The sequence below is a fragment of the Oncorhynchus masou genome, chromosome 24, assembly GCF_036934945.1.
Source record: "Oncorhynchus masou masou isolate Uvic2021 chromosome 24, UVic_Omas_1.1, whole genome shotgun sequence".
Taxonomy (NCBI): domain Eukaryota; kingdom Metazoa; phylum Chordata; class Actinopteri; order Salmoniformes; family Salmonidae; genus Oncorhynchus; species Oncorhynchus masou.
In genome coordinates, this window is record NC_088235.1 from 108,253,693 (window position 1) to 108,278,326 (window position 24,634).

Consider the following 24,634-nt stretch of genomic DNA (forward strand, 5'->3'; position numbering starts at 1 on the left):
TTCATCCATTACCATATCCATTACTATAACCATTGCCACATCAGTTATTGTATCCATTACTTTATCCATTACCATATCAATTATCATGTCAATTATTTTATTCATTACTATATCCATTACCATATCCTTTACCGTATCCATTACCATATCCATTACCATATCCATTACTATATGAATTACTATATTCATTAAAGAATCCATTACCAACCCCATTATTATATCCATTACCATATCCATTATCACATCCATTACCGTATCAATTATTATATCCATTACCGTATCCATTATTATATCCATTATTATATCCATTACTATATCCATTATAATATGTATTACTTTATCCATTACTAAATCCATTATTATATCCATTACTATATCCATTACCATGTTAATTATTATAACCTGTCAGGACCCGGTTTCGAACCTGGGTCTCCGGAGTGAGAAACAGTCACTTAACCAACTGAGCCACGAATAGTCAGCAGAACCCAGAAGATGAGGCAGACACAGCAGTACTTAAGACGGTGTATTTAATAAAGAAAAAATCCTAAAATACAAAAAATGGCAAATCCAAAAGGTGGTAGGTAAAACACAAAAAGACCTCAAAAGAAACTCACAAAAAATAAACAAAAACAAAAAACAGAATACCACAAGAACGTCACCCGGAATCGACAAGAGCACACAGAACACTAGGGCAGGGTGCTAACATACAAACACAGAGCACAGAACAGAGGGAAACTAAGGGTTTAAATACACTCAGGGGAAACGAGACACAGGTGCAAATAATAATGGGGAACAAGGGAAAAACATAGGGACAAAAAGCACAATGGGGGCATCTACTGACCAACAACCGGAACAACCCTGGCCAAATCCTGACATAACCATTACCATATCCATTACTATATCCATTGCCATATCAGTTATTGTATCCATTACTTATCCATTACTCTATCCATTATCATATACATTACTATATCCATTACTATATCCATTACCATATCCATGGCCATATCCATTACTATATCCTTTACTATATCCATTACTATAACAATTATTTTATCCATTACCATATCCATTATTCTATCATTACTATATCCATTACTGTATCCATTATTATATCCTTTACTATACCCATTACCATATCCATTACCATATCCATTACTATAACCATTACCACATCCATTATTATATCCATTATTATGTCCATTACCATTACTATATCAATTATTCTATCCATTACTATATCCGTTATTAAATTCATTATTATATCCATTACTATATTCATTGCTATTCCCATTACGATTTACATTACCATATCCATGGTAATGGATATTAATATATCCACTATTATATCCATTACCATAAATCCATTATTATATCATTTACATTTAAGTCATTTAGCAGACGCTCTTATCCAGAGCGACTTACAAATTGGTGAATTCACCTTCTGACATCCAGTGGAACAGCCACTTTACAATAGTGCATCTAAATCATTAAGGGGGGGGTGAGAAGGATTACTTATCCTATCCTAGGTATTCCTTGAAGAGGTGGGGTTTCAGGTGTCTCCGGAAGGTGGTGATTGACTCCGCTGTCCTGGCGTCGTGAGGGAGTTTGTTCCACCATTGGGGGGCCAGAGCAGCGAACAGTTTTGACTGGGCTGAGCGGGAACTGTACTTCCTCAATGGTAGGGAGGCGAGCAGGCCAGAGGTGGATGAACGCAGTGCCCTTGCTTGGGTGTAGGGCCTGATCAGAGCCTGGAGGTACTGCGGTGCCATTCCCCTCACAGCTCCGTAGGCAAGCACCATGGTCTTGTAGCGGATGCGAGCTTCAACTGGAAGCCAGTGGAGAGAGCGGAGGAGCGGGGTGACGTGAGAGAACTTGGGAAGGTTGAACACCAGACGGGCTGCGGCGTTCTGGATGAGTTGTAGGGGTTTAATGGCACAGGCAGGGAGCCCAGCCAACAGCGAGTTGCAGTAATCCAGACGGGAGTTGACAAGTGCCTGGATTAGGACCTGCGCCGCTTCCTGTGTGAGGCAGGGTCGTACTCTGCGGATGTTGTAGAGCATGAACCTACAGGAACGGGCCACCGCCATGATGTTGGTTGAGAACGACAGGGTGTTGTCCAGGATCACGCCAAGGTTCTTAGCGCTCTGGGAGGAGGACACAATGGAGTTGTCAACCGTGATGGCGAGATCATGGAACGGGCAGTCCTTCCCCGGGAGGAAGAGCAGCTCCGTCTTGCCGAGGTTCAGCTTGAGGTGGTGATCCGTCATCCACACTGATATGTCTGCCAGACATGCAGAGATGCGATTCGCCACCTGGTCATCAGAAGGGGGAAAGGAGAAGATTAATTGTGTGTCGTCTGCATAGCAATGATAGGAGAGACCATGTGAGGTTATGACAGAGCCAAGTGACTTGGTGTATAGCGAGAATAGGAGAGGGCCTAGAACAGAGCCCTGGGGGACACCAGTGGTGAGAGCGCGTGGCGAGGAGACAGATTCTCGCCACGCCACCTGGTAGGAGCGACCTGTCAGGTAGGACGCAATCCAAGCGTGGGCCGCGCCGGAGATGCCCAACTCGGAGAGGGTGGAGAGGAGGATCTGATGGTTCACAGTATCGAAGGCAGCCGATAGGTCTAGAAGGATGAGAGCAGAGGAGAGAGAGTTAGCTTTAGCAGTGCGGAGCGCCTCCGTGATACAGAGAAGAGCAGTCTCAGTTGAATGACTAGTCTTGAAACCTGACTGATTTGGATCAAGAAGGTCATTCTGAGAGAGATAGCGGGAGAGCTGGCCAAGGACGGCACGTTCAAGAGTTTTGGAGAGAAAAGAAAGAAGGGATACTGGTCTGTAGTTGTTGACATCGGAGGGATCGAGTGTAGGTTTTTTCAGAAGGGGTGCAACTCTCGCTCTCTTGAAGACGGAAGGGACGTAGCCAGCGGTCAGGGATGAGTTGATGAGCGAGGTGAGGTAAGGGAGAAGGTCTCCGGAAATGGTCTGGAGAAGAGAGGAGGGGATAGGGTCAAGCGGGCAGGTTGTTGGGCGGCCGGCCGTCACAAGAAGCGAGATTTCATCTGGAGAGAGAGGGAGAAAGAGGTCAGAGCACAGGGTAGGGCAGTGTGAGCAGAACCAGCGGTGTCGTTTGACTTAGCAAACGAGGATCGGATGTCGTCGACCTTCTTTTCAAAATGGTTGACGAAGTCATCTGCAGAGAGGGAGGGGGGGGAGGGGGGAGGATTCAGGAGGGAGGAGAAGGTGGCAAAGAGCTTCCTAGGGTTAGAGGCAGATGCTTGGAATTTAGAGTGGTAAAAAGTGGCTTTAGCAGCAGAGACAGAGGAGGAAAATGTAGAGAGGAGGGAGTGAAAGGATGCCAGGTCCGCAGGGAGGCGAGTTTTCCTCCATTTCCGCTCGGCTGCCCGGAGCTCTGTTCTGTGAGCTCGCAATGAGTCATCGAGCCACGGAGCGGGAGGGAGGACCGAGCCGGCCTGGAGGATAGGGGACATAGAGAGTCAAAGGATGCAGAAAGGGAAGAGAGGAGGGTTGAGGAGGCAGAATCAGGAGATAGGTTGGAGAAGGTATGAGCAGTGGGAAGAGATGATAGGATGGAAGAGGAGAGTGTAGCGGGGGAGAGAGAGCGAAGGTTGGGACGGCGCGATACCATCCGAGTAGGGGCAGTGTGGGAAGTGTTGGATGAGAGCGAGAGGGAAAAGGATACAAGGTAGTGGTCGGAGACTTGGAGGGGAGTTGCAATGAGGTTAGTGGAAGAACAGCATCTAGTAAAGATGAGGTCGAGCGTATTGCCTGCCTTGTGAGTAGGGGGGAGGTGAGAGGGTGAGGTCAAAAGAGGAGAGGAGTGGAAAGAAGGAGGCAGAGAGGAATGAGTCAAAGGTAGACGTGGGGAGGTTAAAGTCGCCCAGGACTGTGAGAGGTGAGCCGTCCTCAGGAAAGGAGCTTATCAAGGCATCAAGCTCATTGATGAACTCTCCGAGGGAACCTGGAGGGCGATAAATGATAAGGATGTTAAGCTTGAAAGGGCTGGTAACTGTGACAGCATGGAATTCAAAGGAGGCGATAGACAGATGGGTAAGGGGAGAGAGAGAGAATGACCACTTGGGAGAGATGAGGATCCCGGTGCCACCACCCCGCTGACCAGAAGCTCTCGGGGTGTGCGAGAACACGTGGGCGGACGAAGAGAGAGCAGTAGGAGTAGCAGTGTTATCTGTGGTGATCCATGTTTCCGTCAGTGCCAAGAAGTCGAGGGACTGGAGGGAGGCATAGGCTGAGATGAACTATGCCTTGTTGGCCGCAGATCGGCAGTTCCAGAGGCTACCGGAGACCTGGAACTCCACGTGGGTCGTGCGCACTGGGACCACCAGATTAGGGTGGCCGCGGCCACGCGGTGTGGAGCGTTTGTATGGTCTGTGCAGAGAGGAGAGAACAGGGATAGATAGACACATAGTTGACAGGCTACAGAAGAGGCTACGCTAATGCAAAGGAGATTGGAATGACAAGTGGACTACACGTCTCGAATGTTCAGAAAGTTAAGCTTACGTAGCAAGAATCTTATTGACTAAAATGATTGAAATGCTACAGTACTGCTGGAGTAGGCTAGCTGGCAGTGGCTGCGTTGTTGACTTTGTAGGCTAGCTGGTAGTGGCTGGCTGGTAATTACTATGTCAATTATTATATCCATTACTATATCCACTACTATATCTTTCCCTATATCCATTATTATATCCATGATAATATCCATTACTATATTCATTACTATATCAATTATTATATCCATTACTATCCATTACAGTTTTTGGTACCCTTCCCCAAGTCTGTGCCTCGACACAATCCTCTCTCGGAGCTCTACGTACAATTCCTTCGACTTTATTTCTTGGTTATTCTCTGACATGTACTGTCAACTGTGGGACCTTATATAGGCAGGTTTGTGCCTTTCCAAATCATGTCCAATCAGTTGAATTTACCAAAGGTGGACTCCAATCAAGTTGTAGATACATCTAAAGCATGATTAATAGAAACAGGATGTGCCTGAGCTCAATTTGGAGTCTCATATCAAAGGGTATGAATACTGATGTAAATAAAGTATGTCTGTTTATTTAATTTTTTATACATTTGCAAACATTTGCAAAAACCTGTTTTTGCTTTGTCATTATGGGATATGTTGTGTAGATTGATGAGGGAAAAAAGCAATTTTATCAATTCTATAATGCTGTAATGTAACAAAATGTGGAAGAAATCAAGGGGTCTGAATACAGCCCCTTTACTTTCAGTGCAGCAAACTCTCTCCAGAAGTTCAGTGAGGATCTCTGAATGATCCAATGTTGACCTAAATGACTAATGATGATAAATACAATCCACCTGTGTGTAATCAAGTCTCCGTATAAATACACCTGCAATGTGATAGTCTTAGAGGTCTGTTAAAAGCGCAGAGAGCATCATGAAGAACAAGGAACACACCAGGCAGGTCCGAGATACTGTTGTGAAGAAGTTTAAAGCCGGATTTGGATACGAAAATATTTCCCAAGCTTTAAACATCCCAAGGAGCACTGTGCAAGCGATAATATTGAAATGGAAGGAGTATCAGACCACTGCAAATCTACCAAGACCTGGCCGTCCCTCTAAACTTTCAGCTCATACAAGGAGAAGACTGATCAGAGATGCAGCCAAGATGCCCATGATCACTCTGGATGAACTGCAGAGATCTACAGCTGAGGTGGGAGACTCTGTCCATAGGACAACAATCAGTCGTATATTGCACAAATCTGGCCATTATGGAAGTGGCAAGAAGAAAGCCATTTTTTAAAGATATCCATAAAAAGTGTTGTTTAAAGTTTGCCACAAGCCACCTGGGAGACACACCAAACATGTGGAAGAAGGTGCTCTGGTCAGATGAAACCAAAATTTAACTTTTTGGCAACAATGCAAAACGTTATGTTTGGCGTAAAAGCAACACAGCTCATCACCCTGAACACACCATCCCCACTGTCAAACATGATGGTGGCAGCATCATGGTTTGGGCCTGCTTTTCTTCAGCAGGGACAGGGAAGATGGTTAAAATTGATGGGAAGATGGATGGAGCCAAATACAGGACCATTCTGGAAGAAAACCTGATGGAGTCTGCAAAAGACCTGAGACTGGGACGGAGATTTGTCTTCCAATGATCCAAAACATAAAGCAAAATCTACAATGGAATGGTTCAAAAATAAACATATCCAGGTGTTAGAATGGCCAAGTCAAAGTCCAGAGCTGAATCCAATCGAGAATCTGTGGAAAGAACTGAAAACTGCTGTTCACAAATGCTCTCCATCCAACCTCACTGAGCTCGAGCTGTTTTGCAAGGAGGAATGGGAAAAAATGTCAGTCTCTCGATGTGCAAAACTGATAGAGACATACCCCAAGCGACTTACAGCTGTAATCGCAGCAAAAGGTGGCGCTACAAAGTATTAACTTAAGGGGGCTGAATAATTTTGCACGCCCAATTTTTCAGTTTTTGATTTGTTAAAAAAGTTTGAAATATCCAATAAATGTCGTTCCACTTCATGATTGTGTCCCACTTGTTGTTAATTCTTCACAAAAAAATACAGTTTTATATCCTTATGTTTGAAGCCTGAAATGTGGCAAAAGGTCGCAAAGTTCAAGGGGGCCGAATACTTTCGCAAGGCACTGTATATATGTATATATATATATATATATATATATATATATATATATATATACAGTGCCTTCAGAAAGTATTCACACACAATACGCCATAATGTGGAATTGTGTTTTTTGACATTTTTACAAATGAATAAAAAATGAAACGCAGAAATGTCCTCAGTCAATAAGTAGTCAACCCATTTGTTATTGCAAGCTTAATAAGTTCAGGAGTAAACATTTGCTTAATAAGTTGCATGGAATCACTCTGTGCAATAATAGCGTTTAACATGATCATACTCAGTGATGTGTTGTATTGTATTTTCCCCAAACATAACAATTTGTATTCTGGACATAAAGTACAAGTTTTTAGCAGTATTACTTTAGTACCTTGTTGCAAACAGGAGCATGCTTTGGAATATTTGTATTCTGTATAGGCTTTCTTCTTTTCACTCTGTCATTTAGGTTAGTATTGTGAACTACTACGTTGTTGATTCATCCTCAGTTTTCTCCCATCTCATCATTAAACAAAGTTTTTTAAAGACACCATTGGCCTCATGGTGAAATCCCTGAGCGGTCACCTTCCTCTCTGACAACTATATTTGTATTGACTGTGTGTATGAGGAACCTTACAGATAATTGTTCTCCATGCTCAAAGGGATATTCAATGTCTGCTTTTTTTAAATGCATTTACCAATAGGTGCCCTTCTTTGCGAAACATTGGAAAACCTCCCTGGTCTTTGTGATTGAATCTGTGTTTGAAATTCACTGTTCAACTGAGGAACCTTACAGATAATTGTATTTGTGGGGTACAGAGGTGAGGAAGTAATTTAAAAGTCATGTTAAACACTATTATTGTTCAGTCCATGCAAGTTATTATGTGATTTGTTTAACACATGTTAACTCCTGAATATATTTAGACTTGCCATAACAAAGTGGTTGAATACTCATTGAGTAAAGACATTTTAAACGTTTCATTTTTTATTAATTTGTAAAACAAAAATGATATATTCCACTTTGACATTATGGGGTATTGTGTGTAGACCACTGACTCAAAATCTCAATTGAAATATTTTTAAATTCAGGCTGTAACACAATAAAATGTGGAACAAATCAAGGGGTGTGAACTTTCTGAAGTCATGTTATGACTTCTACAAATGGTGCGGTGGAGGAGTCAAACGCAGAGAGCAGGTAAGGTCGTACGTGAATCTATTTATTCCAATGACAGCGGAGACATGGACATGTGCCAACACTAGGGCGTAAGAAACCACCGACCAAAGTACACCGGACTAAAACTGTCCGGAAAATAATGAGGAATACACTTCTACACCAACACCAAAATAACAGAGAACAAGCCCGCACAAATACCCAGCGGGCATAGTGCCCTTAAATACCCTACAAACAAACACTAACTCAAGACAGGTGTACCCAATTAAACCCAATAAACAGAAACAAACGGAAAGGGAATCGATGGCAGCTAATAGGCCGGCGACGACGACCGCCGAGCGCCGCCCGAACAGAAAGAGGCACCATCTTCGGCGAGATTAGTGACAAGTCACTGTATAAAAATGTATATATACAGGGCTGAGGATATTTTCTGAAGTCTGAATTCACTGAATATATATTTATATATACAGGGCTGAGAATATTTTCTGAATTCTGAATTCACTGAATATATATTTATATATACAGGGCTGAGAATATTTTCTGAAGAAAGTTTCACATCATTCCATTTTTTTCAACATTTAGTGGTGTTTCAGTCTGAATTTAAAATGGATTAAATGTAGATTTTGAGAGAGAGATTGGGGGAGATAGCCTTCGTCACATCTCGCCTTGGCCATCTTCATCACGTTATCACACCCCACCTTGGCCATCTTGCCATTGATGAGAACAAGCCACCAGAACCCCCACAAGCCTCTATGCAAAGTACATAGCATCCAGCTCTCCATTAATAAGTAAAGGCATAGCTTCCTCTTGATGGTCAATTTTTTTGTTGTCTCAAACGCAACTGCAAACAACCCTCACTGGATGTGTGAAGACATTTCACTTCTGCAATCAAACTTTGATAGCAGACTCACTGGTGGTTCACCCACTACCCCAGTTACATATTCACAAACTGAGAGTAACACCTTTCAATCCTGAAGAGGTGTAGTCGTGTGAAAAAGTAACAAAAAGAATCCCCAGCCAGTCACAACAGCAGCATCTTACCAGGTTTTCATTGGGTGGGCGGACCAGTAAAATGGCAGTGCAGGGTGCGTCTCCCTTGGAGTTGAGCAAGGAAAAACACTTGAATACTTCTATAGCCCTAAGTGTTTTTTTCTGTTGTAGGTCTCTGTTCAAATGGAAGAGAAACACAGTGTTTTATTTTGGGTTGAATACTTCTACAGCTCTAAGTGCTTTTTTCTGTTTCATTTTGTGTCGTTTTGTATGAGTCCTATGTAGGAAAATACTTGCGGGTCAAGCCAAACCAAAGCAAGTGTATGCTGAAACATTGTGACAACCTAATTGTATTGAAATAAGGAAGTAAACATTTTAAGTCGCTGCTTTTTGCATTTTGCCTTAGAAGCTCAGGGTTTTGGTTACAGGAAATCCAATACAATGTTAACAGCACAAATCATCTAAAGTAGACCAGACCTTAAAGGTGTAATTGGGTCTGGAACATTCCATACCTCTCTCATGTGAAGTAAAAAAAATATATATACATATTTAAAATGGTCAAGAGCCTTGGTGTGTTCACACCTGTGTGCATTATAGTGAAATAGATTGATGTAATGTATACCTCCTACATTAACGTCTGTTAATGCTGTAAAATGTATTGTCTCTGTCTCACATCAAAAGTGTGTCGTTCTCTATTTTATAGTAACTGGCGACTCGAGCACAAGCACTTCTGACCCTGCAAGCACTGCAGTCGCCCAAACCCAGACATCTGACCCTGCAAGCACCCTGACTTCCACTACAGCTATCCCCACAGGTTGGCCTCTTCTCCATGGGATGCTGTGTTGTGTCCATTGATAGTAGATCATGTTTCTCCTACTGTTGTAATGGAATGTTGTGATGTTGTAATGGATTGTTGTGATGTTGTAATGGAATGTTGTGATGCTGTAATGGAATGTTGTGATGTTGTAATGGATTGTTGTGATGTTGTAATGTCACGTTGTTCTCGTGGATTCTCACCTGTCTGTTTGGTCTTTCAGGCAGCCAGACTAAACCAACACCACCAAAGTGTGAGTTCCAATTCTTTGGTTTCAGATGCATTCTAAGACTGTGCATGATAGGGATAGTTCACCTGAATAAATAAATGAATAAATAATGATCAATCTTTTCATTTAATCTTATAGGTACATACACGGTCATGCCTGTCAGCTATGGCTTTCAGATTGACTTAAAGGCCTCAACCTCCGACACATACAACATATCGTACCAGGATGAATCAGGAAAAAACATGACTGTTGAGCATCAAACGGTGAACTCCACTATTGTGGTAACATTGAAGCCTTGCAGGAAATACACTTTGACAAAGATTCAGCCTGAATGTGAACTCCAAGGAAATAGCACTCTGAGGACTGAGAAAATGGGTATGTCAAAGGCACTGAGCATACACTGTTTAATTTAATTACATATGAACTAATAATCCTTATTAAATCCTGTGGCTAAATAATGCTTTGGAGGAAAACAAATCGTGGGATGTAACAGTCACTGTGTTTAGTAGTACCATATTGGGATCTTTTTAGGTTGAATCCATTACTATATCCATTACTGTATCCATTACTATATCCATTACTATATCCATTACCATATCAATTATTATATCCATTACTAAATCCTTTACTATATCAATTATTATATCCATTATCATATCCATTATTATAGCATTAATATATACATTATTATATATATATATATATATATATATATATATATATATTATATATATATATATATATATATATATATATATATATATATATATATATATATATATATATATATAGCCATTACCATATCCATTATTATATCCATTACTATATCCATTTCTACATCCATTACCATATCATTATGAAATCCATTACAATATCCATTATTATATCCATTGCTATAACCATTATTCTATTCATTACTATAACCATTACCACATCGATTACTATATCAATTACTATATTAGTTACTATTCCCATTACTATTTCCATTACCATAGCATTACCATATCCATTACTATATCCGATATTATATCCATTACCATATCCATTACTATATCCATTACCATATTAGTTATTATATCCATTACTTAATCCATTACTATATCGATTACTATACCCATTACCATAACTATTACCATATCATTACTTTAACCATTACCACATCGATTACTACATCCAGTATTATATCAATTACTATATTCATTACTATTCCCAATACTATTTCGATTACCATAGCCATTACCATATCCATTACATACCTTAAGGGAACATTTCGACATTCGCTCTATGGTTAGTGAGAAAGTCCATATTGCAAATGTACGGTCCCTTACTAGACGTCCGAAAACATTTGTAAAATTCGGGGACGGCGTCGGGCCGAGCGGCAGGGCCGGACCTACCGGGAAGTCATCAAATGAAATTTGTCGGACATTCGGTTTTCGTTTTATAAAATAATCAAATTTTGGTCATTTTTCCGCTATCCCGGAAAATCCCACAAGAGGGCATAAGCAATCATATTGCAATTTGACAAAACATCACGAATCACAACGGGGCCTTATCTCGAAAACGGAAAATATTTCGAAGCCGAAACTTGGTGAGCGTAGGCTTGGCATAATGGGCAGTTGGCTCCGAACAAGATGGCGTCTAGGCCTCAACGGTTTTTGAGTTATGGCCATTTTTCTGGGATTAAAGGTCCAAAATGAAAATAGAGAAATTATTTTTTCACTTCACGTCAAAGTCAAGGAGCCTCCGGTGTCAATAAAAAAAATCAGCCATTTATCTATCGTCATTTAAGAGAAATTGTACAATGACAGATTGGTGATGTTCAAATATAGGTGTTTTTTTTCAACAGTTACAGATCCAGTTGCAGGGTGTTCATATGAATATTTTTAAAGTGTGCTGCGGAGCTCTGCGAGATTTTTGTGATTTTCTATGATTTTCTGAAATAACACACACTCACTAAACCCTCTGTAAATAACTCAGTTCTTAACGTAAAGACTTAAAACTCAGGATTCTGTAAAGGCATACCCCAATCAGGATATGAGTTTATTTATAGCTTCCTGTGCCAACAGGAAGTGCCTTAAATGGTGTCATAGTGGCTGTTTCCAAGGGTTAAAAAGGTCAGATCTTTTCAAAACTTCATATGTGTGATTAGGCAACCCTCCTGAACTGTAAAATCAGTCATTTCTCCCAACAGATGTCAAAGAAAAGCTCTCACACACACACACACACAGCAAGGATGGAGTGACAAAGTGCGGTGCTTAAAGACACAGAGAGCAGGCAATGGCATTACCATAATCCCTAGGCCGTGCCGAGTTCAACGAGATATCCCGCTTGACCGTAGCTCGCTCGGTCTAAGCACAGCGACCATTAGAACAGTAGGCCCAAAATGAAGCCTGCCCCACAATGTCATTTGCTTTTGGGTGACAGTGAGAGAACCGTTAGGGTGAGAGAAAAAATTCGACCTCTGGTACGTTCCTAAGGTCCCCCCGATCCGTGCAAGCCTAACCTTGACCGTGTTGCATTAACCCTTCACAGTTAAAATAAGGGGTTTACATCAAACAGTTTGCATTGACTTCTCTCCCCATAGGAATACATTGCCTGCACCCCTTAATTCAACCTGAAGCCTATATGGGTTATGAATGCCTTATGAACCTGTCTTTGATCACAGTCCATCAGGACACTATGAGGTCTACCTGTGTCGATTCTAAGCTTCCTGGACCAACCGGAAGTGCTTAAAATCACCATGAAAGTGTATATCCATACCCTGCCTGCAATTTGATAGACATAGTGCATTGAACCCTGTGTAAATCCGTCAATTCTTAACGTAAAGACTTACAACTCAGGATTCCGTATAAGCATACCCCAATGAGGATATGTGTTGACTTATAGCTTCCTGTGCCAACCGGAAGTGCCATAATTGGTGTCTCAGGGGCTGTTTGGAAGGGTTAAAAAAATCAGATCTGTCCAAAACTTCATATGTGTGATTAGGCAACCCCCATGAACTGTAAATCAGTCATTTTTCCCATAAAATTTCAAAGGAAAACTAAATCACACACACACACACAGCTTGGAAGGAGGGACCCATTGGGGTGCGTAGAGACATACACTCCCTGCATTAGTTAACCTTGTTGGAACTTTTAAAGAACCGTCAGACCTAGAGTTCCGAAACTTTAGAATCCTATTCTAGACCTCAGGTCGATAGTGCGTGGTGAGTTACGTCGCTCTAGAAGGTTCTCGGACCGAGAAACAGCCTCGTACATTTGCAATGACTTCAATTCATTTTTGCATCACGAAAATGTCGACATTTAGAAATGTCTCAGAGTCACAGGACTAGGTGCATTGTGACCGTCTCGGCCCATAGAGACAGAACCCAACGTTTCTGTCCGATAGCTCATTCAAGGACCCCGTAGCAAGTCATGGAAAAAAGGGATTTTCAGCACCAATTAGGGTTTTGCTCGGACACCAAATGACCTATCGAGCCGAAACTTGGGATTCGGGGTCGCCTCAGCTAGGCCTACACATTACACAGGAAATGGACCCGCAGCTAGAACGTAACTACGTGTTTTATGTTTTTTTTATGGTTTGAACCGAAGGCGTTGTGAATTTTGAGCCAGCTCTGAAGTATGTGATAGTTGGCTACTAAACGAGTTGGGAAAAGTGGGTTTGGTGTCAGTTTGTATCAGTTTGGTGTCAGAATGATATCTAATTGACTGATGGACGTTGACTTGCTGGTGACTCTTGTCCATTTGCAATATGTTTAAACAGTGAGGTATCATCACCAAAAGTGACATTCTGAAATCAACCCTAACGAGCGATGGAGAGGTACCAGAATCACTGCCCAACCATCCCGAGTTCATCGGACCAGTCAATTTCGCATTCCTGCACGATTTTTATAGCATGATAAATTTGTGATGGTGAATGCCCATTGAACCATATTGCAAATGCACATGACTTTGCAAAGTGCAAAACAAATGGACATAATGAAATCAGTGACCATCCTTGTTCAAAGTGATTTCTGAAAACATAAAATTCAAATGGAACCATAAAATGAAAAAAGTCATAAACAAATGGACATAATGAAATCAACACAACTATCACTGCCAGGCCATCCTGTGTTCATCAGGCCAGTCAATTTTGCATTTCTGCATGATTTTTGAGCATGACAAATTCGTGATGGTAAATGCCCATTGAGCCATATTGCAAATGCACAGTGACTTTGCAAAAGTGAGAAAACATCACCAAATAACATTACTATGTTATTACCATATCAATTATTATATCCATACGTTATCCATGACCATATACATTATTATATCCATTACTTTATCCATTACTTTATCCATTACTATATCCATTACCATATCAGTTATTGTATCCATTACTTTTTCCATTATTATATCCATTATTATATCCATTCCTATATCCATTACCATATCCATTACTATATCCATTATTATATCCATTACTATATAAATTACTATATCCATTATTATATCCATTATTATATCCTTTACTATACCCATTACCATATCCATTACTATATCATTACTATAACCATTAACACATCGATTGCTATATCCATTATTATATCAATTAAAATATTCATTACTATTCCCAATACTACTCACATTACCATAGCCATTGCCATATCCATGACTATATCCGAAATTATATCCATGACTTTATCCATTACTATATTCATTAGTATATACTTTACCATATCCATTACCATATCAATTATTATATCATTACTAAATCCATTACTATATCAATTATTCTATCCATTACTATATCCATTGTTATATCATTACTATATACATTACTGTATCCATTACTATATCCATTGTTATATCCATGATTACATCCTTTACTATACCCATTACCATATCATTACTATAACCATTAACACATCGATCGCTATATCCATTATTATGGCAAATACTATATTCATTATTATTCCCATTACTACTTACATTACCATAGCCATTACCATATCCATTACTACATCCGATAGTATATCCATTACTATATCCATTACTTTATCCATTACTATTACATTACCATATCCATTACTATATCCATTACCATATAAATTATTATATCTATTACTTTATCCATTACTATATCGATTACTATACCCATTATCATATCCATTACTATATCCATTACTATGTTATTACCATATCAAGTATTATATCCATTACGTTATCCATGACCATATAAATTATTATATCCATTACTTTATCCATTACTTTATCCATTACCATATCCATTACTATAACCATTGCTATATCCTTTACCATATCCATTACTATATCCATTATTATATATATTACTTTATCCATTACTATATCCATTACTTTATCCATTATTATATCCATTATTATATACTTTACTATATCCATTACCATATCCATTACCATATCACTGCTGTAACCATTACCACATCGAATACTGTATCCATTATTATATCAATTACTATATTCATTACTATTCCCATTACTATTTCCATTACCATATCCATTACTATAACCATTACCATATCAGGTATTATATCCATGACTAAATCCATTACTATATCCATTACGATATCCATTACCAAATCCATTACCATTACATTACCATATCCATTACTATATTCATTACTATATCAATTATTCTATCCATTACTATATCCATTATTCTATCATTACTATATCCATTACTCTATCCATTACTATATCCATTATTATATCCATTGTTAAATCAATTATTATATCCTTTGCTATACCCATTACCATATCCATTACCATATCATTACTGTAACCATTACCACATCGAATACTATATCCATTATTATATCAATTACTATATTCATTACTATTCCCATTACTATATCCATTATTATATATATTACTTTATCCATTACTATATCAATTACTATATATATTACTATATCCATTACTATATCCATTACCAAATCCATTATTATATCATTACTATATCCATTACTATATCTATTACCATATCAATTATTATATCCATTACTTTATCCATTGCTATATCCATTACCACATCAATTATTATAGCCATTACTATATCAATTATTATTTATATTATTACATCCATTACTATATCCATTACTATTTCCATTATTATATATATTACTTTATCCATTACTATATCCATTAATGTATATATATTACCATATCCATTACCATATCAATTATCATGTCAATTATTTTATTCATTACTATATCCATTACCATATCCTTTACCGTATCCATTACCATATCCATTACTATATGAATTACTATATTCATTAAAGAATCCATTACCAAACCCATTATTATATCCATTGCCATATCCATTATTACATCCATTACCGTATCCATTATTATATCCATTACTATATCCATTATAATATGTATTACTTTATCCATTACTAAATCCATTATTATATCCATTACTATATCCATTATGCTATCCATTACCATGTTAATTATTATAACCATTACCATATCCATTACTATATCAATTGCCATATCAGTTATTGTATCCATTACTTATCCATTACTATATCCATTATCATATACATTACTATATCCTTTACTATATCCATTACTATAACAATTATTTTATCCATTACCATATCCATTATTCTATCATTACTATATCCATTACTGTATCCATTATTATATCTTTTACTATACCCATTACCATACCCATTACCATATCCATTATTATAACCATTACCGCATCCATTATTATATCCATTATTATGTCCATTACCATTACTATATCAATTATTCTATCCATTACTATATCCGTTATTAAATTCATTATTATATCCATTACTATATTCATTGCTATTCCCATTACTATTTACATTACCATATCCATGGTAATGGATATTAATATATCCACTATTATATCCATTACCATAAATCCATTATTATATCCATTACTATGTCAATTATTATATCCATTACTATATCCACTACTATATCTTTCCCTATATCCATTATTATATCCATGATAATATCCATTACTATATTCATTACTATATCAATTATTATATCCATTACTATCCATTACAGTTTTTGGTACCCTTCCCCAAGTCTGTGCCTCGACACAATCCTCTCTCGGAGCTCTACGTACAATTCCTTCGACTTTATTTCTTGGTTATTCTCTGACATGTACTGTCAACTGTGGGACCTTATATAGGCAGGTTTGTGCCTTTCCAAATCATGTCCAATCAGTTGAATTTACCAAAGGTGGACTCCAATCAAGTTGTAGATACATCTAAAGCATGATTAATAGAAACAGGATGTGCCTGAGCTCAATTTGGAGTCTCATATCAAAGGGTATGAATACTGATGTAAATAAAGTATGTCTGTTTATTTAATTTTTTTATACATTTGCAAACATTTGCAAAAACCTGTTTTTGCTTTGTCATTATGGGATATGTTGTGTAGATTGATGAGGGAAAAAAGCAATTTTATCAATTCTATAATGCTGTAATGTAACAAAATGTGGAAGAAGTCAAGGGGTCTGAATACAGCCCCTTTACTTTCAGTGCAGCAAACTCTCTCCAGAAGTTCAGTGAGGATCTCTGAATGATCCAATGTTGACCTAAATGACTAATGATGATAAATACAATCCACCTGTGTGTAATCAAGTCTCCGTATAAATACACCTGCAATGTGATAGTCTTAGAGGTCTGTTAAAAGCGCAGAGAGCATCATGAAGAACAAGGAACACACCAGGCAGGTCCGAGATACTGTTGTGAAGAAGTTTAAAGCCGGATTTGGATACGAAAATATTTCCCAAGCTTTAAACATCCCAAGGAGCACTGTGCAAGCGATAATATTGAAATGGAAGGAGTATCAGACCACTGCAAATCTACCAAGACCTGGCCGTCCCTCTAAACTTTCAGCTCATACAAGGAGAAGACTGATCAGAGATGCAGCCAAGATGCCCATGATCACTCTGGATGAACTGCAGAGATCTACAGCTGAGGTGGGAAACTCTGTCCATAGGACAACAATCAGTCGTATATTGCACAAATCTGGCCATTATGGAAGTGGCAAGAAGAAAGCCATTTTTTAAAGATATCCATAAAAAGTGTAGTTTAAAGTTTGCCACAAGCCACCTGGGAGACACACCAAACATGTGGAAGAAGGTGCTCTGGTCAGATGAAACCAAAATTTAACTTTTTGGCAACAATGCAAAACGTTATGTTTGGCGTAAAAGCAACACAGCTCATCACCCTGAACACACCATATCCACTGTCAAACATGGTGGTGGCAGCATCATGGTTTGGGCCTGCTTTTCTTCAGCAGGGACAGGGAAGATGGTTAAAATTGATGGGAAGATGGATGGAGCCAAATACAGGACCATTCTGGAAGAAAACATGATGGAGTCTGCAAAAGACCTGAGACTGGGACGGAGATTTGTCTTCCAATGATCCAAAACATAAAGCAAAATCTACAATGGAATGGTTCAAAAATAAACATATCCAGGTGTTAGAATGGCCAAGTCAAAGTCCAGAGCTGAATCCAATCGAGAATCTGTGGAAAGAACTGAAAACTGCTGTTCACAAATGCTCTCCATCCAACCTCACTGAGCTCGAGCTGTTTTGCAAGGAGGAATGGGAAAAAATGTCAGTCTCTCGATGTGCAAAACTGATAGAGACATACCCCAAGCGACTTACAGCTGTAATCGCAGCAAAAGGTGGCGCTACAAAGTATTAACTTAAGGGGGCTGAATAATTTTGCACGCCCAATTTTTCAGTTTTTGATTTGTTAAAAAAGTTTGAAATATCCAATAAATGTCGTTCCACTTCATGATTGTGTCCCACTTGTTGTTGATTCTTCACAAAAAAATACAGTTTTATATCCTTATGTTTGAAGCCTGAAATGTGGCAAAAGGTCGCAAAGTTCAAGGGGGCCGAATACTTTCGCAAGGCACTGTATATATATATATATATATATATATATATATATATACAGTGCCTTCAGAAAGTATTCACACACAATACGCCATAATGTGGAATTGTGTTTTTTGACATTTTTACAAATGAATAAAAAATGAAACGCAGAAATGTCCTCAGTCAATAAGTAGTCAACCCATTTGTTATTGCAAGCTTAATAAGTTCAGGAGTAAACATTTGCTTAATAAGTTGCATGGAATCACTCTGTGCAATAATAGCGTTTAACATGATCATACTCAGTGATGTGTTGTATTGTATTTTCCCCAAACATAACAATTTGTATTCTGGACATAAAGTACAAGTTTTTAGCAGTATTACTTTAGTACCTTGTTGCAAACAGGAGCATGCTTTGGAATATTTGTATTCTGTATAGGCTTTCTTCTTTTCACTCTGTCATTTAGGTTAGTATTGTGAACTACTACGTTGTTGATTCATCCTCAGTTTTCTCCCATCTCATCATTAAACAAAGTTTTTTAAAGACACCATTGGCCTCATGGTGAAATCCCTGAGCGGTCACCTTCCTCTCTGACAACTATATTTGTATTGACTGTGTGTATGAGGAACCTTACAGATAATTGTTCTCCATGCTCAAAGGGATATTCAATGTCTGCTTTTTTAAAATGCATTTACCAATAGGTGCCCTTCTTTGCGAAACATTGGAAAACCTCCCTGGTCTTTGTGATTGAATCTGTGTTTGAAATTCACTGTTCAACTGAGGAACCTTACAGATAATTGTATGTGTGGGGTACAGAGGTGAGGAAGTAATTTAAAAGTCATGTTAAACACTATTATTGTTCAGTCCATGCAACTTATTATGTGATTTGTTTAACACATGTTAACTCCTGAATATATTTAGGCTTGCCATAACAAAGTGGTTGAATACTCATTGAGTAAAGACATTTTAAACGTTTCATTTTTTATTAATTTGTAAAACAAAAATGATATATTCCACTTTGACATTATGGGGTATTGTGTGTAGACCACTGACTCAAAATCTCAATTGAAATATTTTTAAATTCAGGCTGTAACACAATAAAATGTGGAACAAATCAAGGGGTGTGAACTTTCTGAAGTCATGTTATGACTTCTACAAATGGTGCGGTGGAGGAGTCAAACGCAGAGAGCAGGTAAGGTCGTACGTGAATCTATTTATTCCAATGACAGCGGAGACATGGACATGCCAACACTAGGGCGTAAGAAACCACCGACCAAAGTACACCGGACTAAAACTGTCCGGAAAATAATGAGGAATACACTTCTACACCAACACCAAAATAACAGAGAACAAGCCCGCACAAATACCCAGCGGGCCTAGTGCCCTTAAATACCCTACAAACAAACACTTACTCAAGACAGGTGTACCCAATTAAACCCAATAAACAGAAACAAACGGAAAGGGAATCGATGGCAGCTAATAGGCCGGCGACGACGACCGCCGAGCGTCCCCCGAACAGAAAGAGGCACCATCTTCGGCGAGATTAGTGACAAGTCACTGTATAAAAATGTATATATACAGGGCTGAGGATATTTTCTGAAGTCACTGTATAAAAATGTATATATACAGGGCTGAGAATATTTTCTGAAGTCACTGTATAAAAATGTATATATACAGGGCTGAGAATATTTTCTGAAGTCTGAATTCACTGAATATATATTTATATATACAGGGCTGAGAATATTTTCTGAAGTCTGAATTCACTGAATATATATTTATATATACAGGGCTGAGAATATTTTCTGAAGAAAGTTTCACATCATTCCATTTTTTTCAACATTTAGTGGTGTTTCAGTCTGAATTTAAAATGGATTAAATGTAGATTTTGAGAAAGAGATTGGGGGAGATAGCCTTCGTCACATCTCGCCTTGGCCATCTTCATCACGTTATCACACCCCACCTTGGCCATCTTGCCATTGATGAGAACAAGCCACCAGAACCCCCACAAGCCTCTATGCAAAGTACATAGCATCCAGCTCTCCATTAATAAGTAAAGGCATAGCTTCCTCTTGATGGTCAATTTTTTTGTTGTCTCAAACGCAACTGCAAACAACCCTCACTGGATGTGTGAAGACATTTCACTTCTGCAATCAAACTTTGATAGCAGACTCACTGGTGGTTCACCCACTACCCCAGTTACATATTCACAAACTGAGAGTAACACCTTTCAATCCTGAAGAGGTGTAGTCGTGTGAAAAAGTAACAAAAAGAATCCCCAGCCAGTCACAACAGCAGCATCTTACCAGGTTTTCATTGGGTGGGCGGACCAGTAAAATGGCAGTGCAGGGTGCGTCTCCCTTGGAGTTGAGCAAGGAAAAACACTTGAATACTTCTATAGCCCTAAGTGTTTTTTTCTGTTGTAGGTCTCTGTTCAAATGGAAGAGAAACACAGTGTTTTATTTTGGGTTGAATACTTCTACAGCTCTAAGTGCTTTTTTCTGTTTCATTTTGTGTCGTTTTGTATGAGTCCTATGTAGGAAAATACTTGCGGGTCAAGCCAAACCAAAGCAAGTGTATGCTGAAACATTGTGACAACCTAATTGTATTGAAATACGGAAGTAAACATTTTAAGTCGCTGCTTTTTGCATTTTGCCTTAGAAGCTCAGGGTTTTGGTTACAGGAAATCCAATACAATGTTAACAGCACAAATCATCTAAAGTAGACCAGACCTTAAAGGTGTAATTGGGTCTGGAACATTCCATACCTCTCTCATGTGAAGTAAAAAAAAATATATACATATTTAAAATGGTCAAGAGCCTTGGTGTGTTCACACCTGTGTGCATTATAGTCAAATAGATTGATGTAATGTATACCTCCTACATTAACGTCTGTTAATGCTGTAAAATGTATTGTCTCTGTCTCACATCAAAAGTGTGTCGTTCTCTATTTTATAGTAACTGGCGACTCGAGCACAAGCACTTCTGACCCTGCAAGCACTGCAGTCGCCCAAACCCAGACATCTGACCCTGCAAGCACCCTCAACCAAACCCCAGCCTTTTCTACAAACACCTCCACCTCTCAATCCCAGGCCTACAAAAACGCTTTGCCTACAAGCACTCCACCCATTCACAACCAAACCTCACCTGCAAGCACCATGACTTCCACTACAGCTATCCCCACAGGTTGGCCTCTTCTCCATGGGATGCTGTGTTGTGTCCATTGATAGTAGATCATGTTTCTCCTACTGTTGTAATGGAATGTTGTGATGTTGTAATGGATTGTTGTGATGTTGTAATGGAATGTTGTGATGCTGTAATGGAATGTTGTGATGTTGTAATGGATTGTTGTGATGTTGTAATGTCACGTTGTTCTCGTGGATTCTCACCTGTCTGTTCTGTCTTTCAGGCAGCCAGACTAAACCAACACCGCCAAAGTGTGAGTTCCAATTCTTTGGTTTGAGATGCATTCTAAGACTGTGCATGATAGGCATAGTTCACCTGAATAAATAAATGAATAAATAATGATCAATCTTTTCATTTAATCTTATAGGTACATACACGGTCATGCCTGTCAGCTATGGCTTTCAGATTGACTTAAAGGCCTCAACCTCCGACACATACAACATATCGTACCAGGATGAATCAGGAAAAAACATGACTGTTGAGCATCAAACGGTGAACTCCACTATTGTGGTAACATTGAAGCCTTGCAGGAAATACACTTTGACAAAGATTCAGCCTGAATGTGAACTCCAAGGAAATAGCACTCTGAGGACTGAGAAAATGGGTATGTCAAAGGCACTGAGCATACACTGTTTAATTTAATTACATATGAACTAATAATCCTTATTAAATCCTGTGGCTAAATAATGCTTTGGAGGAAAACAAATCGTGGGATGTAACAGTCACTGTGTTTAGTAGTAACATATAGGGATCTTTTTAGGTTGAATCTCAATACAATGACAAATTACTTACTTATAATAACTATTATGTAAATTCACTTGTAGTTAACTAGCTGTAGACTATGATACTTATCTAAAATAATCCATGTTGGAAAAATTGTTAAAAATCTATATTTCTTTTAACAAATGTTTGCACGATTTAGATGACCTAGAGTTTTCCACCAACACGAAGCCGGGATATTTGTGTTATGTGACGAAATGGGATATCAGTGATGCTGAATGGAACAGTCCTGTTATCACCTGGGACAAAGACAAGTGTTTTGAGCTTTCAGATGAACATTTCTGCACAAACTTCACAACCAATGTAGCTGTGCCTGGAGGTTGCAGTGTCAACATCAGCAAAACTATACCCATAACAGCAGGTGAGATTACTATAAACACTCAGAAAGAAAAATATTAAAAATGTTAAACAGGAATTACTCAACAGCAAAGGACATTTCTCAATCACTATGACCTGCTATCCTTTATTTAAACAATCCTGACCAACAGTGTACAGTGCATTCGGAAAGTACAGTATATGACGCTACAAGCTTGGCACACCTTTATTTGGGGAGTTTCTCACTTTCTTCTCTGCAGATCCTCTCAAGCTTTGTCAGGTTGGATGGGGAGTGTCGCTGCACAGCTATTTTCAGGTCTTTCCAGAGATGGTCAATCGTGTTCAAGTCCGGGCTCTGGCTGGGCGACTCAAGGACATTGTCCCGAAGCCACTCCTGCTTTGTCTTGGCTGTGTGCTCAGGGTCGTTGTCCTGTTGGACAACGGCCCCAGGTTGGGGTCCTGAGCGTTCTGGAGCAGGTTTTCATCAAGGATCTATCTGTACTTTGCTCCATTAATCTTTCCCTCGATCCCGACTAGTCTCCCAGTCCCTGCTGCTGAAAAACATCCCCAGAGCATGATGCTGCCACCAACATGCTTCACCGTAGGGATGGTGCCTAGTTTCTTCCAGACATGACGCTTGGCATTCAGGCCAAAGAGTTCAATCTTGGTTTCATCAGACCAGAGAATCTTGTTTCTCATGGTCTGAGAGTCCTTTAGGTGGATTTTGGCAAACTCCAAGCGGGCTGTCATGTGCCTTTCATTGAGGAGTGGCTTCCGTCTGGCCACTCTACCATAAAGGCCTGATTGTGCTGCAGAGATGGTTGTCCTTCTGGAAGGTTCTCCCATCTCCACAAAGGAACTCTAGAACTCTGTCATAGTGACCATCGGGTTCTTGGTCACCTCTCTGTCCAAGGTCTTTCTCCCCCGGGCGGCCAGCTCTAGGAATCTTGGTGGTTCCAAACTTCTTCCATTTAAGAATGATGGAGGCTACTGTGTTCTTGGGGACCTTCAATGCTGCAGAAATGTTTTAGTACCCTTCCCCAGTGCCTTGACACAATCCCGTCTCGGAGCTCTAAGGACAATTCCTTCAACCTCATGGATTGGTTTTTGCTCTGACATGCACTATCAACTGTGGGACCTTATATAGACAGGTGTGTGCCTTTCCAAATCATGTCCAATCAATTGAATTTACCACAGGTGGACTCCAATCAGGTTGTAGAAACATCTCAAGGATTGATCAATGGAAACAGGATGCACCTGAGCTCAATTTCGAGTCTCATAGCAAAGGGTCTGAATACTTATAATTAATGTGCAAACCTTTATAAAAACTTGTTTTTGCTTTGTCATTATGGGGTATTGTTTGTAGATTGGTCAGGATTTGTATTTATTTAATACATTTGAGAATAATGCTGGAACATAACAACTTGTGGAAAAGGGAAGGGGTCTGAACACTTTCCAAATGCACTGTATACTCTTATAAGATTAGTCCAAATGAGGACTAAAAGAGATCCTAATAAAGTCAAATATCAAAGGCTGTGGCCACATTGTACACGGCTGCTGATAAACCATCATGTGTTAACCAGGATCACTATTGTGTCTCTTTTGTGCAT

The 24,634-nt window shown here is 39.1% G+C and overlaps 1 protein-coding gene across 4 annotated transcripts in view; it reads left to right on the forward strand.

Moving 5' to 3' along the window:
- The window catches only part of LOC135513223 (receptor-type tyrosine-protein phosphatase C-like), an 83,164-nt gene that overhangs the window by 22,479 nt on the left and 36,051 nt on the right, over positions 1–24,634 (forward strand). For 2 of the 4 annotated variants that reach the window (XM_064936033.1, XM_064936031.1), the window contains 7 exons: positions 9,502–9,612; positions 9,836–9,865; positions 9,980–10,216; positions 21,702–21,929; positions 22,153–22,182; positions 22,297–22,533; positions 22,852–23,070. In XM_064936033.1, coding sequence (XP_064792105.1) covers positions 9,502–9,612; positions 9,836–9,865; positions 9,980–10,216; positions 21,702–21,929; positions 22,153–22,182; positions 22,297–22,533; positions 22,852–23,070 — 1,092 coding nt within the window. The remainder of the gene's footprint in view (positions 1–9,501; positions 9,613–9,835; positions 9,866–9,979; positions 10,217–21,701; positions 21,930–22,152; positions 22,183–22,296; positions 22,534–22,851; positions 23,071–24,634) is intronic. The other 2 variants (XM_064936032.1, XM_064936034.1) reach the window with 2 other exon arrangements.